The sequence below is a fragment of the Aspergillus nomiae genome, assembly GCF_001204775.2.
Source record: "Aspergillus nomiae NRRL 13137 chromosome Unknown contig00011, whole genome shotgun sequence".
Taxonomy (NCBI): Eukaryota; Fungi; Ascomycota; class Eurotiomycetes; order Eurotiales; family Aspergillaceae; genus Aspergillus; species Aspergillus nomiae.
Genome location: NW_015378066.1, coordinates 104128 through 117164, shown reverse-complemented (window position 1 = coordinate 117164; position 13037 = coordinate 104128). Strand labels below are relative to the sequence as shown.

Genomic DNA, 13037 nt, shown 5'->3' with positions numbered 1-13037 from the left:
TCCAGATAGCTTTCCGGTGTCCAGGTGGGGTTGTGGAGATCGCTCTATAAACTGTTGGACGGCCATGGACAAATGCATGGGAAAAGGTATTCTATGCTCAATACTATAGACGAACGAAAATGAACCCAGACACCAGAAACCCATCATGTCTTCTGTACGGAGCGTTAGATGCGCGATACGAAGACCGCCCGATGCCCGTGCTTGACAACCCGCATGATGTTATCGTTCAGATCGCATATACGGGTGTTTGTGGCAGCGATGTGAGTATTCCCGCCTCCAACTCCATGGTCCCCTCCAACTCCATGGTCCCTTTACTATAGGACACCGACCTCATTACAACCATCCATACTAGTTGAAGGACAATTCACTAACCAAGCCATAAGGTCCACTTCTGGCTGCACGGCGGAATCCGCACCTACGTCTCCGAAACGCAGCCCCTGACCATGGGCCACGAAGCCTCGGGTACAATCCACGCAGTAGGCTCAGGCGTGACCACTCTCGCCCCGGGAGACAGAGTCGCCATCGAACCCGGCTACCCCTGTCGACGTTGTCCGCGCTGCAAATCTGGTCGCTACAACCTCTGTCCCGAGATGAAATTTGCGGCCGATCCGCCATTCACCCATGGAACTCTTACGCGGTATTTCAAGCTCCCTGCGGATTTCTGCTACAAGATCCCCGATCATATCAGTCTGGCTGATGCCGTGCTCATGGAGCCGTTGGCGGTGGCTATCCATGCGGTGAGGCTGGCGGATGTGAAGCCGGGGAATAGGGTGGTTGTTTTCGGGGCGGGCACGGTGGGACTGTTCTGTGCGGCTGTGGCGAGGGAATTTGGGGCTGCAGTGGTGGTTTCGGTGGATGTGTTGGAGAAGAGACTGTGTTTTGCGAAGGAGTTTATTGGGACTGTGGGACGGACTGCTATGCCGGATTTATCGATTACTCCGGAGGAGAATGCTCAGCGCTTGATACGGACTCATGGTCTAGGTGAAGGGGCGGATGTTGTTATCGATGCATCTGGGGCTGAGGCTTCTGTGCAGACGGGTGTGTTTTCCTTGCGCATGGGGGGGGACGTATGTGCAGGCTGGGATGGGGAAGCGTAAGATCGAATTCCCTATATCGGAGATGTGTGAGAGGGAGATTGTAGCCAAGGGTTGCTTTCGATATGGCGCGGGGGACTTTAATCTGGGGATTCATATGGTCAGTTCGGGGAGGCTACAGTTGGCGGGATTGGTAACTAGGATCTTCCCGTTTGAGGCTGCCCCGGAGGCTTGGGAAACGGCGAAGCGTGGTGAAGGTACTAAGACGTTGATTGAAGGGCCTAAAGTTTAGGATGTGTGTTGTAGGTCTCTCGAGATAGATGGTAGGGTTTGAGGTCGGGGTTAGAACAACATAGGAGACATCACTTTCACTCCGAGGAGCTTGCTATAGAGCAACTACGACAGAGTACCTGAATACATCTGTTGCAGACAAAGCCCTAAGCCAACATATAGAGCTAGACTCACAGGGTTTAGGGAAAAGTCACATTTCCCTGTTTCAATCCCAGTGTGAATTCGACGGCAGACTCGAAACATCTGACACCTTTGTATGGTTATTTTCTAACTTTGTGCATCATCATCAGACCTGATAACCTGTGTATATGCACATGTACTACAACACGTAGACTGTGTCACACAAGAGTACAAGCATATACTTTTTGGACTTGATATGGTACGAATATGCATCGTGGCCATCAAATACTCACGTGTCGCTACGTCATGGCCCGCACCACCGACGTCACAGCCCGAAGGAGTAATCTATTTATATCAAGCCCTATACATACTATTCAATACCTTCATTGTGCACCTCACAACCCCCTTCGTTTTCAAAATAAACTACTTAGCGTTACCACAAATAGCACACCATACTCTTCTACCATATAAGTTACAAGACCTACACCATGAACCCTCTCAGCCCCTCTCCCCAGCCACAAAACGAGGATGAAAAGCAACAGCAACAATCCTACTATGACTGGCTGCGTGAACAGTACAACATCCAATACGAAAAATGGTATCCCTGGATCGAAGACCAGTATCTGAAGTGGTTCGGAAAAGGCGATAACAAAGCTTCCTATGTTACTAAGGGTCAGTGTGCCTCTTATATATGCATGCATGTACCTGTGGAAGAGTGGGATAACTAACTAGGGACATCTCGCTATAGACACGCTGAGCAAGTCCAAGGTGACTGGAATCAAACAGGTGGATCAGCTACAGGATGACGTGCATGATCTAGTTGGAAATCAGCTTGGCGATAATGGATTGCTTTCGCCTGTGGGCAAGATTGTTTCGAAAGAGGGGATTAATCGGGCGGAGAGGAAGGGGAAGGATGAGGATGGAAGATATGGGTTTGGTGGTTTTGGTATTCCAGGGAGATGATCTATGATTCTGGGATGGTTATGGGGCTGAGGGAGATTGTATGATATTTCTGTGGATATACCTTGGTTTTATCCATCTGGGTCTACTTGATGTTGTAGTTATAGTTGTATTATACCTGCTTTTTTTCATGTTATACATGATATCCACGTTTTTGCATGTGTTTGATGGGGTAGTATGGACCGTCATGGCTAGAAAGCCACACACATTTCAGATGTTATATTTGTTCGTCGGTGTGTCTATAGCGGTGAGATCTCGTATATATCGCCCTTGGCAGTCGAAATCTCCTCTCTACACACACTGCCATTCACACTAAACTGTTTTCCATCCTGCACACGTATCGCTAATATCCCACCCGCTCTAGCCGTGACCCTCGCCCAAGTCAGCTTACCACCCGACCACTCCATATCCACCACAAAGTTCCCCCTGGCCACCAGTCCGGTCACCTTCCCATTTGGCACAGCTGACGGCAAAGCTGGCAGCAAATGCACCACCCCAGCATGACTCTGCAGCAGCATCTCAGCAACGCCTGCCGTGAACCCAAAGTTACCATCAATCTGGAAGGCCGATCCAGGTCCAGAGTCTGTATTCCACAGATTCCCACTCGGATACGTCTGCAGGAATACCCGGGTGTGGTTCCACGCGGCGTCTCCGTCGAACGAGCGAGAGTAAAGACTAATCGTCCACGCTCTCGACCAGCCTGTACTGCCGCTGCCATGGGCGATACGGTGGTCCAGTAGGACCTTTGCGGCGGCGGCTAATGTTGAATTCACAAGGGGCGTCATTTGAGATCCTGGGAAGAGCCCGAAGATGGGGCTCATGTGTCGGTGGCCTGGTTCTGTTTCTTCGTATTCGTGACGCCATTCGAGGATTTGTCCGTAGGATCCGATCTGTGGGGGCTTGATGAGTGGTAGCGTGGATACTGCTTTGCTGGTATCTGCGTTGTTGATACCCAGGATTTTACCGGTTTCTATAATAGAGTGGAAGAGCTCTGATAAAAGCGTATTGTCCATCGTCGGAGCAATGTCGATGCCCTCTTCCTTGCCGCTCTGGCTCATGTCGTCCGGCACGACAAACGCATTTTCTGGTGAAGATGACGGTCCCGTGCTCAGATAGCCATTGAAAGGGAACAGGTAGCAATGATAGAACTGGGCAGCAGACCGCAAGAGCGGCCAGATGCGTTCTTCCAGGAGAGCTGCGTCCTGCGTGAAACGATAATGTTCCATCAGATTCGCGGACAACCATGCACCACCCATCGGCCACATCGTCCACTTAGTCCCGTTGTTCACTGGAACCGCATCTCCCCAGAGGTCCGTGTTATGATGTAAAACATAGCCGTCATTATCGCAGTGGTACATGCGCCGCGCAATATCCTGCCTCGGGGCTTCACAGTTTCAAGGAGAGATATAAGCGGCCCTAGCGTTTCTGCCAAGTTCGTTACGCCGGCTGGCCAGTAGTTCATCTCCAGGTTAATGTTCACCGTATACCGCCCTCCCCACGCAGGCTCGAAGTCTTCGTTCCACAGCCCTTGGAGGTTGGGAGGCAACGGCGAAGCACCCGTGTCCCGCGATGACGCGATGAGAGAATACCGACCGAACTGGAACATGAGAGTCACTAGTTCGGGGTCCGCATCAGGGTCGATCTTGTATCTCTCAAGTCGGACATCAGTAGGTAACTGCCCTGCAGCACCTGATGACCCTAGTTCGAGATGTACTCGCCCTGCGAGGGCTTCATGATCAGCCGTGGCTGATTTCGCGATGGCAGGAAACCCGGCCAGCACGGCTGCGTCGAGCTTGCGCTCTATCTCTGCGTCCCATGTTGTCTGGTCAGCATACCGATAGGATGTTTCGGTATCAATGAAGATGTCCACGATTGTCGCATTTTGGACTACTACCGAACTTGCGTTGCGTGATACCCGCGCTTGTATGGTTAGTAATTATCCGTAGCAAATCTCGGGCACTCACCTTCATGAGCGACAATCCGGGCCGCTGCAGAAAAGTTGATCCCGTCTGACTCGGCCGTTGTAGCGCGGAGTTTGAGTATTCCGGTGTTGTTTCCTACGGTCGCTGCGTTCTCCACGACATACCGATCACGAAACAGGGAAACCGTGACCTCTAGCTGACCAGCCTCGCTAGCCCTAAGTCGCGCTGCAATCACACCAGCTGGGTGGCTGGCAACGTACTCCCGCCTACTTGATATTAGCCGGTGTTGAGCGCTACCAGACGGCTGCACATACCGGAATTTAACACCGTGATACTCATAGTCCACAACCGCACGTCCCTTGAGCAAATCCAGTGACCGGGTATAGTTCTTGATATGAGAACCCTCATGTCCGAAGTCCAAGACCAACGAACCAAGTGGATGATAAGCCCGAGGCTCATCTGGACTTCCGATCATATTCTCCAACGTCATCTCTCCAGCCGCTGTGATGTTCTCTTGTTTAAGCATGGACCGGACAGGATCTAAAGCGTTGTACGCATCCGGATTGGCGCGGTCCATGAACTGGCCGCCCCATATGGAATTCTCGTTCAGGGTTATATTTTCCACTGTAGAGCCCCAGACTGCTGCGCCTAGTCGGCCATTTCCGAGTGGTAATGTTGAGGAGAAATTGTTGGCTGGTGTGGTGTACCATGTAAAACGAGATGGGTCGAAATGCGCGTGAGCGATAGTCGCCTCGACAACTAGGTGTAGGAGGGGAGACAGCCGCATTGTATCGGTGTGTATATATGAGACCTAAATTGTTGTAATTGTGGGAGGAGGCAAGTTATATGTTGCGACCGGTAGTCGTAGCGAAATTCATGCGTCAATTGATCGATTGTTCACGATATTCCACGAATCAGCTGGCCGGAGGACATGTAGCTGCATGAGGATAAATTAAATACAATAGTGCGCACACCAATCCTTTTTGGAGTTATCTCATCTGGCGAAATATACCGTATGCTTCCCATCTTGACTTGATTCTTATGTTGGTATATTGTTTGCTTTGTCGATTGCTGTAATGGCATGCTAGGGTAACCAAAATGCTGTCGAATGCAAAATCGGTTATTGTGCCATTATTATCTCAGTACCATTGGCTTCTTGCGATATGGGTTATAAAGGGTTCTGGAAGTCTTTATGCAAGAATCAGATGGCATAGTTAGTTTCAGCTTTGTCATAGTTGATTGTTGAGCTTCCATGGCCGTACGATGCACATATTGCGTATTCCGTCTCCTGTCAACCATATTATATGAGTTTGAGACATCATGAGTTCACCCCAAATAATAACAAAGCTTTCTCATAACCTTCATATCTGCAATCTGCATAGGAAGGGTCTTCAGTAGTATGGCACGATCCACTCCAGAAAGACAGCTTCCTCCGCTCAGAAGGACACGTAAATTATCCCTTACCATGGACAATAAATACCCAAGAATATCCAGTGCGGCAGGGATAGATTTCACGACAACACTGGCCACTGCGCAGAGTTGTAGGAGAGTCGGTACGATAAAGAGCACTGCTGCCTATCCCAGCTAACTCTATACACGGCCAGGGTGTAGGGTCATGGCGGCCGTCTCGGGATGAAGTTTATATAGCTTGACATATCGGGTGGAGATGTATTCTCCTTGCCAAATTGCGCCATACAGGAAATATATTCATGGGTATATGGCAGGGCGGCCACATCACGTTTGAGTTTTATCCAACGAAAGGCAGAAGAAACTCTTGCGTATCGGAGGTCCATCCACAGATTATATCCCACACGAGATAGTCTGCACCAGACGCCGCCAATATTAACATAGCAAGTACAGGAACTGCTTTACGGACCATAGCCAGCCCACCCTGTCATCTATAATGCGGAATGATAGGGTACCCGCGGAACGGCTCGAATCAATCGCTATCACACGAGCGGTGAACTGTCCAGTTTATAGAATGTATTAGCGACATTTGTATATTGTGCTGGGTGGGCAATGACTGAAGGTATCTCGGACAGCATCAAACAACGCGGTATAGAGCGAGCCCATTTACCTAGTTCGTGGCTTCATCGAGCTTACCTAGTTGCGACTCGAAGATTTTCGCGAGAGGTGTACAAGTTCATTGCGTAGACGGCAAGTACTACGTAATGTAGTATTATGTGGACTCACATCTCATAGAGCAGAGTCAGTGCAGCTCGGTGATGGCGATGCGCTACCTGTTATGTGGCATAGGGAGAGAGGGAGCCCATGATCGCGACGAGATAGGATCACGTGTCTATGTCAGGCACGACCACATTCCATTTTGGGAAATCCTCATGTAGGGTCTGCTTCCCTAGAATATCAACGAGAGTACGATTTGGGCATGAGTAGCTCTGGCGTAAGAGACTTCTGGGTATGATAATCTATATGGATCATGTTGGGAATATAATCATGTAACAGCATCTACATATCCGCCCCCACTTCTCCGCAATATATACTGACTTGAAAGCGAAGGGGCGAGACCATAGGTAGCCGAGCCTGTCCTCTGGCAAATCACTAGCCCCAGACAGACAACCCTGCATGCCTGCCTATAAGGCACATATACATCACATGACCGCGTAAGCACACGAGAGATCGTCTGTCTTACCTTACTCAGGATTTAGTGGCTTGTTTATGGGGGAATACGAAAATCATAGCAATGAAGAGGACTCTTGAGCGGTGATGATAAGATATGTGGTGCTAAGTTTCATTCGCTATTTGAGTTCACAGAAAGAGTAAAGTTATGAGGGTATTCGAGACAGCTGGAAATGCCTCGTAGCGTTGATCATGACGCGTTGAGTTGGTGTGGCGGTCGTCATGGTTAAATATAATGGTAGTGGATACAGGCAATTACCAGTCTTATAGTCAACCATGCTTCCATTGTTACGTCAGTTAGGGCTGGCTCTTGTACATATCGAATTTCTATTTGTAGGTATTTTACTCCATAATGACACTAAATATACTGTTTCTCGTACATATGATGCCTTAAAACTAGTAGATGGGCTCCTTACTTAAAGAACAGTTGAGTGTTATATTAGGTGTGAGGTTGGGCTTCCATGACACCATGGTCGTCAGCCAGGAGCAACCCTTGAGACACGTAGGAATTCTAGGTGCATCCCACCAATACTCATGCGATCATGACTTGCAACAACACGACCGCTTCGACGAACCTATCATGTCGACGCGTTTAGCATTGGGTGGCAATCAACTCCTTGAAGCTTGCAAAGCTAGTCGAGCCACCACGCCGTTTCATTGGCATGACCACAGCGATCCGTCGCGTTTCCAGGGGCGCTGTGCAGCAGACCGGATCGACGACCACACCATATCCAATCGCTCCCCTCCATGATGATCAGTAGGAAAGAGACTCGACAGGTCGATACGCTGGATGCATGCAGATGTCTCGTGACTCTACCCCGCGTTGTGATGTATTCATACGGCCCAGCGATTGATATAAAGGAGGCTAGTCCTGTCCTACCTGTTCTCGTATTCCTCTGGTCCTCATCAAGTCACTCGGGAGTGACAAAAGCTGAGACAAAACCTCACCGTGACTAGCTGATACTTCTCCTTGAATCTTCTTCTATCTACTCTCTATCACTATCTAAGCACGATGTCTGCTCCAGTGGTTCAGGGCCTCTCCTCTTTGGGCTCTCAGGCGGGACAATATGCCAGGCGACAGGCCAACGCATGGAGGGACAGACTCTTGACTACAGGTATGTAACCCGATACGAAACTCTCTGCAATGTCGACACTCTGGAAGATGTGCCTAACCCAGAAAAGACAAATCTCGCCGCCGGGCACAGATTGTTCAGACCTCGTTCGCTGTCCACCGACCCGTCTGGATCTCCGCGGGCGGTGCAGCATACACGACAGCAGCGGCAGCACTGCTGACTCTACGATACATGAAACGGTTACGATGAAAGATGGGAAGGAGGGGTAGCAAGATCCTTGATGGATACAGGGATGTTTCTGGTAAACATACACATACAGCGGGGGACTGGTCCACGACTGCATTTTCATTTCCTTTGTGATTTTTCTTTATATTATTTATGCGTGATTTATCATATGTGGGAAATATTTGGGATTTCTTTATTGGGGCGGGTGAATTGTCTATAGCCACCTTGGACGGGATGGCAGGGATGGAGTTACAGAGTTGTTACATTTAGGAAACTCAATGAAATGATGATCCAAATGAACTTTTGGCCAGAGTAGCATCAGTGGCTGTATTGCGCAGGGTACGGTATTGTCAGAAAGTATCCTGAGCGCTCCTTGGATGTTCCATCAATGCAACAACAAGGACTGGACCGGGGTCATCACACCACACCCGTCATGCCACATCGACAGACGCTGGATGTACATCGATGTACCTCCGTGGCTCTCCCTTGGTCTTTGGACGAAACACAATACGAAGACCCGGAATAAAAACCCACCGACCCAATCCAGAAGCACCATCCAGATCACCCACGGTAGAGCGGGTCGATATCGATACTGACAAGCCTTCCAGCAGACTGGAGATACCTCTGAGGTACTTCATGGAACTTCTAGGTCCAAGGTAACTCCCCCCACAGATCCACCAGAGCTGATACCTTAAATTACGGGCGACTCCACCGTTGATTGAATTGACAGCGTACGTATCCGTACTTTGTCATGGATGGGGTCGATTGGACGAGACGTACCGTGAGACTTTCAACCCCGCTCGATGGCGTCCAATGGCGGCCCTGGCGCCGCGCTAGGGTGCAGGATACCCCGGATCCAAATCTCAAGGCAACCCCGCACTCGGCACCACTTGGGCTTATCCACTTGCCGAAACTGGGTCCTGTAGTACACAGTAGTGCACACTACTAGAACTAGTAGTCACTAGTCCTAGTTTCAGGTCGAGTGTCGCCTGAGACATTCCTAATTTCTCTCATCATCAGTCTGACGGGTGAATACTCCACAGTCTACAAAGTCCTCTTAGGTATAGCCCCCTAACGTCAATCCATACGCTAGTTCGCTATGCGCGACCATGGAACTCTAGATGAGCCACCACGCAAGGTGATATCACCGGTCCCCCGACGGTATTGATAATCCTCTGTCCTTGCACTTCCGCTCGGAGCCGGGGTATGTCATATGACACCCACAGCCCTAACGCGCAGATTCCATTTTAGGCCACCCACGCGATGCAGGATCCTGTCAGCGAATGATTCGTAGTAAGCCAACTGTTGACGCTGCACGGAGATAACAAAGGCGATCCCGCCCCTAACTTCCATCCCTTGTCCTATATTTTGGTGTTCCTGAGGGGCTGTATGGTTGTGTTAATAACGTTTTCGTCACATTACGGACATTTCTATATGCTGCAATCATTTTGTGATCAATGAGTTCCGGGATTATAATTAAATGGCTGTAAATCCACGTTGCCTCGTTAGCCTAGCCATAAATTATGTGGCGATTGTACCATTCGGGGCAGTGGCATCCCATTGGCTATCTGTCAATGGATCGAGGTTCAACTTGTTCGGAGGTGGTTGGTTGCTTCAAGGTTGGTCTGTGCGAGGGATACAAGCCAGTCTTCATCCTTGATATATTTCATACGCGATTGTGGATGAACTATGATTCAGTTAAGTCGCCTGGCCACCTCTCACCTCGATTAGTGAATGATTTATCAGTATACTGAATGCAAATTCAAGAATACAACACGTTCAACTCAAGATGATAAATAAAGATCCCCAGGTTTCACGATATAAGCATCTAATTAAGCTATACAGGGACTACATTGAATACTAAAATAATAATCATAATACCGAACTATATCTCGTCTACCAGTATAAAGTCGATAGTCAATTGGTTTTTTGTAAATTCAAAGATATCATGAAACAGGTATGTGACCCGCCATTCGACAGATCTTCAAAATCCCCCAAAACTGTTCCCCTCCTTCGGGCATCTAGCATGGCATCGGCTTGGATATGTAAGTCAATACAGTTATGAGTGTTAAACTCATCGGTGACACTCCGGTCTTTTTACTCTATACTAACCATTATCCTCTATCGCCCATTAGTAGCCCTTTATCGCAGACGTTCCACTCTCGACCGCACTAGCTCACTAATCGCAGTTGTCGATCTTTGAGTGCCACAAGGTATCGTTGGTTCCTTGCCGGCCTTGCATTAATATATATAAGGGACGGCTAGAAAAAGAAGTTCCCTTCCTGCCATAAAACGCCCCGTCTGTTCATAGGGAAAGAGAGACTTCCAGCGGTATCGTTGGTTGGATCATTGCAATTTTCGATAAGTCGTTAAATATGAATGCGGAAAAGATGAATCCCGACGGCGACGTAAGATAATACGATGGCACCTGGGTCACCATGTTCTTCTTACTAACGAGGATCAGACGCTCTACGATGTCTGGAAGCCCGCGGACGGTTTGTTTAGGGGGGAAAGTATTGCAAAATGGATTTCGTTCGTCTCCAGCATCGAAAACTCCGTCGGCTTTGTGAGGGTAGTTGGTGGCGAAGCAGGATTTACTAGTGACGCTCCAAAAAAGTATTATGTTCCTCCGAATCACAGCTGTGAAGTCTTAGGGTGCAAGATTATGTTCACTCGAGCTTGAGTTTTGTCGTGTCGAATCTGTGATTTCGCCGCATCAACACTTTATTGTCCACCCTGATATTACACGATCTATCTTGAGGTGACTCCACTTATTACTGAAACTGCTTCAATAGTGTATTCGGAGCAATAGTCTAACATCGAAAGATCGTTTGGCTTGAAAATGCTAATACCAGGAAGTGATCAGCGTCATTTCCCGGACCCAGTTTATAAGGGTCTTACCATGCGATTACTCCCAGGCTTGCTTCGACACTCCCACTATCCAGAAGGACAGCTGCTATGATAGCATTGATTGTGCTACGGAGTACTGTTGGAGATTCCTTCCCAGATCGATCATTGTATCTGATGCATTGGCTGATCCCGGTCTGCTTGGCAGCATATGTGAAATGATCCTTATGCAGGAACCCGTCTCTCAACTTAGCCTTAGTTTCTTTCGATATGTCAATTAGCGGTTCCTGTGTGTTTCTAGGACATGATCTACCTACCTCTACTGGCGTTCGTGCGCATTAAGACAATCATCAAGAGGGTATCCATCCATGAGGCACCTATCCGTGCCAGAGCTCGGTTGCCATCGTAACAGCTCTCGTCTGCTCCAGCAGCTGTGAGGGCCTGGCGAATATAACTGTCTGTCGAAAATTTGTACTGTATAATAGATTCCACCGTTTTCACTTGCTCTGCGGACGCCATGGAGTGCAACAAACGAGCAGAGAAGTATGTTTTGGGGGTCACACCTGGCTCCTTGACCGTTTTGTTTCAAGATCTATATCTTGTTCTCTGGTGTTCACTTGAAGGATGTTGAAAGCTCAACTATGAATCCAGTAGCCTGCTACTTCGTTCGATAGCAGAACGAAACATTTGGAGCGTACGCTTTGATCCTGATCTAGTGCCATTGGACAATATTTTCTTAAGTGTAAGGCCGTATATCCCAGTATCGATCACGCGTTACGTATTTCTTATGTTATTCTTTTATAACCCCTCGACAGAATCCTGACTAGCCTTATGCCCGGTCAACAGAAAAGGATTAACCTACACTTTGAAAGAGGGGGTTAACATCCTCAATCCAGTACTAGTAGCTTAGGTTCGGATATCTCAATTGCAACCGAGCTTTCGAACCTGATATAAAAGCTTTAGGTTGCACCACTATGGCCCTGTGATCCAGACAGTTTTCCTGGGTTGTCTGGGTTGTCTATTCTGGTCTGAAGTAATAATAAGGTTTATATTGCAACGCGAAGCATCATAGAGACATGAAGCCGGGTCTTGCTTAACAGAACATTGGCCATATGGCTCGTTCCTTTGAGATGTCGATCCAACTAGGCAAGGGTGCCTGCCAGCTAGCTGTCAGCTGTTCATCCTGCCTTCTCCAGACTTCAGTTACTAGATCACTTGCAATCTTATAAAGAGCAAGCCCGCTTATTAGATTTGCCTTTTCCAGTAGGTATAGGATAGATTCACGCTGTCTGTGGGTTATGGCTTCGCAACACGCGATAAATAAGGGCCAGAGAGTGCCTAAGCCCAGGGGATCCCCTACTTTCAGCCTTCTATAGAATGCAAGCAAAGATATAATAACCTTCTCAATTTCACCTTCTAGGAGTGCTGGATATGTTTGTCGAACACGTCTGTGGAAAAATATTATCAAGGCTGAATTGGGTGCGCGGAAGATTAGCGTATCATGCGTCGTTTGCTCGCTGCGATGATTTGGCACGGTTTCGCGCGCGGTATAATCATATATGACACGCTCAAGGCGCGAGGCGCGGTCCTGTAATGCTTGATATGTATTGCAACTCATCGTGATCTCTGTATTCTGTGAATTTCTCAGGATGTCCATGATGTTTGCGAGGCGGGTAGTTTGTGATAACAAGCTAAGCCAAATCTCGGGTATTCCGTAAACCTGTTTACTAAGAGTTTCGGATGATTTCCTGGAGTCCTGTAGGTGGATATCTGTAATGTCCGCTCTTCGGCATTTTGGTTCGTCGATATTGAGGTCGTTGTCAGGACTTTCTATGTGTAGAAAATCATCTAGACAAACGCCCTGCACATGGCTTTGTATGGACCGCTCTCCACTTGCCATGGGCCTCTTTGATTGACAGTGAAGATTG

The 13037-nt window shown here is 48.5% G+C and overlaps 4 protein-coding genes across 4 annotated transcripts; 3 read left to right on the top strand and 1 right to left on the bottom strand.

Annotated features, from left to right (window-relative positions):
- Positions 1–119: 119 nt before the first annotated feature.
- ANOM_001310 (NAD(P)-dependent alcohol dehydrogenase) lies at positions 120–1097 on the top strand (the record flags this gene model as incomplete). Its single annotated transcript, XM_015546567.1, has 2 exons — positions 120–260; positions 384–1097. The coding sequence occupies 2 exons, from the start codon at positions 120–122 to the stop codon at positions 1095–1097; spliced, it is 855 nt and encodes a 284-aa protein (XP_015411566.1).
- Positions 1098–1933: 836 nt separating this feature from the next.
- Positions 1934–2408, top strand: ANOM_001309 (uncharacterized protein; the record flags this gene model as incomplete). The annotated part of the gene is made up of 2 exons (XM_015546566.1): positions 1934–2117; positions 2194–2408. The coding sequence occupies 2 exons, from the start codon at positions 1934–1936 to the stop codon at positions 2406–2408; spliced, it is 399 nt and encodes a 132-aa protein (XP_015411524.1).
- A 236-nt stretch (positions 2409–2644) lies between these two features.
- Positions 2645–5114, bottom strand: ANOM_001308 (glycoside hydrolase family 95 protein; the record flags this gene model as incomplete). Its single annotated transcript, XM_015546565.1, has 4 exons — positions 2645–3778; positions 3847–4325; positions 4370–4593; positions 4642–5114. 4 exons carry the CDS (start codon positions 5112–5114, stop codon positions 2645–2647), a joined length of 2310 nt encoding a protein of 769 aa, XP_015411525.1.
- Positions 5115–7976: 2862 nt separating this feature from the next.
- Positions 7977–8286, top strand: ANOM_001307 (uncharacterized protein; the record flags this gene model as incomplete). Its single annotated transcript, XM_015546564.1, has 2 exons — positions 7977–8079; positions 8147–8286. 2 exons carry the CDS (start codon positions 7977–7979, stop codon positions 8284–8286), a joined length of 243 nt encoding a protein of 80 aa, XP_015411530.1.
- Between the last annotated feature and the right edge of the window lie 4751 nt (positions 8287–13037).